Source organism: Oncorhynchus clarkii, chromosome 3, assembly GCF_045791955.1.
Source record: "Oncorhynchus clarkii lewisi isolate Uvic-CL-2024 chromosome 3, UVic_Ocla_1.0, whole genome shotgun sequence".
Lineage (NCBI taxonomy): Eukaryota > Metazoa > Chordata > Actinopteri > Salmoniformes > Salmonidae > Oncorhynchus > Oncorhynchus clarkii.
In genome coordinates this window covers 11,502,881-11,509,557 of record NC_092149.1, presented here as the reverse complement: position 1 = coordinate 11,509,557, position 6,677 = coordinate 11,502,881, and the positions used below count along the sequence as shown (strand labels likewise).

At 41.3% G+C, this 6,677-nt stretch overlaps 1 protein-coding gene across 1 annotated transcript; it reads right to left on the bottom strand.

The window, feature by feature from the left end:
- Positions 1 to 3,277: 3,277 nt before the first annotated feature.
- Positions 3,278 to 6,677, bottom strand: LOC139405714 (acyl-coenzyme A thioesterase THEM4-like). Its single transcript, XM_071148137.1, has 6 exons — positions 6,180 to 6,677; positions 5,651 to 5,840; positions 5,217 to 5,379; positions 4,954 to 5,064; positions 4,640 to 4,764; positions 3,278 to 4,421 (listed from the first exon to the last, which is right to left on the bottom strand). Exons 1-6 carry the CDS (start codon positions 6,339 to 6,341, stop codon positions 4,378 to 4,380), a joined length of 795 nt encoding a protein of 264 aa, XP_071004238.1. The 5' UTR covers positions 6,342 to 6,677; the 3' UTR covers positions 3,278 to 4,377.

The following is a 6,677-nucleotide window of genomic DNA, read 5'->3' as shown; positions in this document are numbered from 1 at the left end:
AGTATCAGTTCGTTACCATGCCTAGTATTATCAGTTAGTTACCATGCCTACTACTATCAGTTAGTTACCATTCCTAGAATTATCAGTTAGTTACCATGCCTACTAGTATCAGTTATCATGCCTACTAGTATCAGTGAGTTACCAGTCTTAATAGTATAAGTTAGTTACCATGTCTAGTATTATCAGTTCATTACCATGCCTACTACTATCAGTTAGTTACCATTCCTAGAATTATCAGTTAGTTACCATGCCTAGTATTATCAGTTCGATACCATGCCTACGAGTGTCAATTAGTTACCATTTCTACTAGTATCAGTTAATTACCATGTCTAATAGTATCAGTTACTATGCCTACTGGTATCAGTTAGTTACCATGCCTACTAGTATCAATTAGTTACCATGCTTACTAGTATCAGTTAGTTACCATGCCTACTAGTATCAGTTAGTTACCATTCCTACTACTATCAGTTAGTTACCATTCCTAGAATTATCAGTTAGTTACCATGCCTAGTATTATCAGTTCGATACCATGCCTACGAGTGTCAATTAGTTACCATTTCTACTAGTATCAGTTAATTACCATGTCTAATAGTATCAGTTACTATGCCTACTGGTATCAGTTAGTTACCATGCCTACTAGAATCAGTTAGTTACCAGTCTTAATAGTATCAGTTAGTTACCATGCCTAGTATTATCAGTTCGATACCATGCCTACTACTATCAGTTAGTTACCATTCCTAGAATTATCAGTTAGTTACCATGCCTACTAGTATCAGTTCGTTACCATGCCTAGTATTATCAGTTAGTTACCATGCCTACTACTATCAGTTAGTTACCATTCCTAGAATTATCAGTTAGTTACCATGCCTACTAGTATCAGTTATCATGCCTACTAGTATCAGTGAGTTACCAGTCTTAATAGTATAAGTTAGTTACCATGTCTAGTATTATCAGTTCATTACCATGCCTACTACTATCAGTTAGTTACCATTCCTAGAATTATCAGTTAGTTACCATGCCTAGTATTATCAGTTCGATACCATGCCTACGAGTGTCAATTAGTTACCATTTCTACTAGTATCAGTTAATTACCATGTCTAATAGTATCAGTTACTATGCCTACTAGTATCAATTAGTTACCATGCTTACTAGTATCAGTTAGTTACCATGCCTACTAGTATCAGTTAGTTACCATTCCTACTAGTATCAATTAGTTACCATTTCTACTAGTATCAGTTAATTACCATGTCTAATAGTATCAGTTACTATGCCTACTAGTATCAGTTAGTTACCATGCCTACTAGTATCAGTTAGTTACCATGCTTACTAGTATCAGTTAGTTACCATGCCTACTAGTATCCGTTAGTTACCATGCCTACTAGTATCAGTTAGTTACCATGCTTACTAGTATCAGTTAGTTACCATGCCTACTAGTATCCGTTAGTTACCATGCCTACTAGTATCCGTTCATTACCATGCCTACTAGTGCAGTTAGTTACCATGTCTAGTATTATCAGTTAATTACCATGCCTACTAGTATCAGTTCATTACCATGCCTACTAGTATCAGTTAGTTACCACGCCTACTAGTATCAGTTCATTACCATGCATACTAGTATCAGTTAGTTACCACGCCTACTAGTATCAGTTAGTTACCATGCCTACTAGTATCAGTTCATTACCATGCCTACTAGTATCAGTTAGTTTACCATGCCTATTAGTGTCAGTTAGTTACCACACCTACTAGTATCAGTTAGTTACCATGCCTACTAGTATCCGTTACTAGTATCAGGTAGTTACCATTCCTACTAGTATCAGTTCATTACCATTCCTTGTATTATCAGTTAGTTACCATGCCTGCTAGTATCAGTTAGTTACCATGTCTACTAGTATCAGTTAGTTACCATGACTACTACCATCAGTTCATTACCATGCCTACTAGTATCAGTTAGTTTACCATGTCTACTAGTGTCAGTTAGTTACCACGCCTAGTAGTATCAGTTAGTTACCATGCCTACTAGTATCCGTTACTAGTATCACTTAGTTACCATGCCTACTAGTATCAGTTCATTACCATGCCTTGTATTATCAGTTAGTTACCATGCCTGCTAGTATCAGTTAGTTACCATGCCTACTACTATCAGTTAGTTACCATTTCTACTATTATCAGTTAGTTACCATGACTACCAGTATCAGTTCATTACCATGACTACTAGCATATGTTCATTACCATGCCTACTAGTATCAGTTCATTACCATGCCTACTAGTATCAGTTAGTTACCACGCCTACTAGTATCAGTTAGTTACCCTGCCTACTAGTATCAGTTCATTACCATGACTACTAGCATATGTTCATTACCATGCCTACTAATATCAGTTAGTTACCATGACTACCAGTATCAGTTCATTACCATGACTACTAGCATATGTTCATTACCATGCCTACTAGTATCAGTTCATTACCATGCCTACTAGTATCAGTTAGTTACCATGCCAACTAGTATCAGTTAGTTACCATTCCTACTAGTAGCAGTTCATTACCATGCCTACTAGTATCAGTTAGTTACCACGCCTACTAGTATCAGTTAGTTACCATGCCTACTCGTATCAGTTCAATACCATGCCTGCTACTATCAGTTAGTTACCATGCCTACTAGTATCAGGTCATTACCATGCCTACTAGTATCAGTTAGTTACCATGCCTACTAGTATCAGTTCATTACCATGCCTACTAGTATCAGTTCATTACCATGCCTACTAGTATCAGTTCATTACCATGCCTACTATTATGAGTTCGTTACCATGCCTACTATGTGTTATGGGTGCCTACAATACCCAAAGAGTCTAATAAAGTAGCATTTTGAAAGGGCCAGATTGAGACCATAGTGTCTATGTTTTGTCCTCAGAGCCAGTCTCAGTAGTGAGAGTGCTGGTTAAGGCTCTGTGGTCTGCTGGTTTTATGCTGACAGAATCCTCTGAACTCTGTGATGTGTTAGTTTTACGGTAATGCTGCCTGTCATTCATTTCTTACTGGAAGGGGATCATTCACAAAGAGGGAGGGGTCAGAGACAAGACAGACTGACAAATAAAGAGAAAGAGAGAGGGAGACAGACAGCGACAGAGAGAGAGAGGATGGAAAGAAGAGGGGAAAGAAGGAAGAAGGGGTGAGAGGGAGACAGACAGCGACAGAAACAGAGAGGAAGGAAAGAAGAGGGGAAAGGAAGAAGGGAAAAGTTATCCCACATTGAGCCAGATACCATTGAAAAACAGTCTACAGTACCCAAGAGGTAAATCTTTATTCAAAAGGTCATAATGGTCACATAATAACATATCAGCAATGATTCAAACCTCAAACTGTAAAAGACCTAATAAATTATTCAGAATTATATAAATAAAAAATAAACTATCCATGAAATATATCGGAGTGGCTGTGGATCCAACTTTTCTAGACCCCTCATTCCGACGGCTAAAGGTCCCGAAGCTTCTTTACACAGTCTCTGTTCTACTAGAGAACAAGCTACTCAGGTGAATGGTGCTCGTTTAATAAAGTCAGATCAAAGCTGAATCAATGTTTGCCAGATCACATAATGATGGTATTCTACATAACAGAACCCAATATAATAGCGTAGTATAAAATTACTGTAATACAAAAACACCACCTCATTTCTTATGAGATTTTAGGATGATTGTGCAAATAGGCACATTTTTCTCTCATGTGGCCAAAACTCAACAGCACGTGCCACTAGGCAAAATATGTGCTATGATTGAAACTAGACACAGGTATGCAGATGCTGCATGGACGTTTCACCGGTAAAACATGAAGATTATCAGTCACAATTGACTGAGAAATGTGAATGGAGGTGTGTAAAGTAGAGAATTCTGCACATGCAGAAGTGTCGGGACCTTTAGCTGTCGGGAAGAAGGGTTCAGAAAAGTTGTATTCACAGCCTCGACCTGAATATAATATACCAGAGGTTATGAGCTTCACTCCGACTGGAGCTGGTTGTCCAGGAGTGTGTAACAGTGGAGAAAGAGAGGTACAATATCCATATACAGTATCTGTATACTATGTCAGTGGAGCACAAGGCATCAGGTGTCTCAGGCAAACTGCTAGAGTTAAGAAGATTACTGGATCTGACAGTCAGAACCACACACACACACACACACACTCAAGCATACACACTCCCACACTCAAGCATACACACTCCCACACTCAAGCATACACACTCCCACACTCAAGCATACACACTCCCACACTCAGGTACTGATATACACCCAAACATTTGTGAGCAGACAAACACACCCCTTTGGAAGTCAGTGCTGTTTCTGATGTTGTGTGTTTGTAGCGTCTGGTTGGTCGATGAGCTGGCCTATCCATCATCCTCCTAATAGGTGTCCCATTGTGATTGACAGAAACAGCCCTGAGAGAAGGAGAAGGAGAGAGAGCGAGGGAGAAGGAGAGAGAGAGAGGGAGAGAGAAAGAGGGAGAAGGAGAGAGAAAGAGAGGGAGAAGGAGAGAGAGAGAAGGATGAGGGAAAAGAACCAAACATACTAAGACTGAGAGAACACTTCAGACTGACTGAAAGTCCAATGACACACGTCTAAAACACAACCAACACGTGAGGGTGGGTGGCAGTACCTGTAGCCTCTGTGTGTAGTTTGGAGCTGTCCGTGTTGGTCACTTGACAGGAAACAAAGGTTTTCCGTCCCTCCTTCTTATCCAATGAGCAGGTGAGCAGCACTGTACTACCCAATGAGATGGGGCTTTGGGGAGGAGAGGCGGGATACAGTATGTGTAATAACCAGGAAATGTGGTCAGGAAAAATCTAGAACCTCACTTAGAACCCTACAATAATGACCACAATAACATGAAAACATGTTTTTAGAGCTTAATAAGCCATGAGTGAGTGATGGAGAGAGTGAGGAAGGGAGTGAGGGAGAAAGTGTGTGTACCTGCGGTAGTTGATGTTGAGGTTGGCAGTCATGACAGGCCCAGAGAGGTAGGTGGCGTGGGTCCCCGTTACAGTGTCAATCATGGTAGCTATTGCCCCCCCATGGACGTGCCTGGAATCGCACACAAACATTATACCTCAGACTAAATATGATGTTTGAATGCTAGCAGTTGATTGTGTCATTTTTACAGAGATACACACACAAGGACAAACATTGTCACAGTATACACATGCCATCAGCACACACACACACAAACAGCTCACCCCGGGGGTCCCTCCAGTAGGTGGCCAGCCTGGAACACACACACACACTTCTGCTCCTGCTTGTTGACAAACACAACGTACTCGAACCCTGCTCCCTGCTCCCTGATGTTCCGCGTGAACAGACGTGCCTTCGACTGAATGATCTTACTCAAATACACCCCACCTTGGAAGGAGAAACACACATACAGACAACATCTTACTCAGATACACCCAACCTTGGAAGGAGAGACACACAGAGTTACACACATACACACAACATCTTACTCAGACACTATGTCCAGGACATGAGAGACAGGGCTATACAAACACGTTACATTTTTACGCCACATTTTAGTCATTTATCTTGTCCAGAGCGACTTACAGTAGTGAGTGCATGCATTTTCGTACACACACACACACCATCCATATGTGGAAGAAACCCTTCCTTACTGTACCTGTGGCGTACTTGAGGGAGCGGTTATAGCTGGGCAGTCTTCTCCAGACCCCCCACTTCTTCTCTCCGTCATCTGTCTCTACCTCACACTGGCTGTTATAGTGCTCATACAGACGCCTCATGTCGGAGCCCCAGGACGAGTTGGGCAGGCTGAAGTCCCGTGGCTGGAAAGAGAAAGGCCAGGGCAGCACCTAGTGGACAAACACTACTATTACACCCTCATCCATACTTACAGTATTATCTGACTGAGTACAGGGGGTCCCACTGTATGACAACAGAACAGCATGACACGGCAGAAACATCCAGAACGAAAAACATTACTGCACAGTTGACAATGCACATTGTGGGAAAAAAATAATGTTTCTATCGGCAGTAACGTTCGGAAAAAGGGAACCATGACAAATGTTTAGGTAAGATGAATCATGACTCACATGTTCTCACTCATATTGCCCTTGACAGTAGGCTACACTAATGTTATGGCTGTTTGTAGCTAGCTAAATATGTGTGACTGTGTGTGTTTCTGGACCTACCGCCATGGTTCGGACACTGTTGATAGAGGACCAGGGAAGCTGGAGAGTTCCTCTTGGAGTCATTTGACTGATGTTGGTGTTGAAATTTCCCTTTGAGATTTCACGTCCCATTATTTGGCATAGTCCCCTGGCCATCTGCTGCACCCCTCCTGTTCGTATCATGATGACAATGCTGGGGTAAGATTGCCAAGCCCTATTCTGATGTAACTACAAGTAAATTAGCTAATGTAACCTAGCTAACGTTAGCTACTGTAACGTTACGGTTACTACTAGCTAGTCCTTTAGCTTTACTGACTAATGGCTGAGGTATGATAGCAATACACATTCAGAATCAAACCTAACATCGCACTATAACGTTCTACTGTAACAAACTAACAACAGGAAGATAAATACGGAGCTTTTGTCAATTTTGTCTCGCCTCTGGTTTTTGCCGGTAGAATGACTTTCATGTGTATCTAACCGCCCCATGTAACCACTTCCTGCACAAGGAACGGCGAC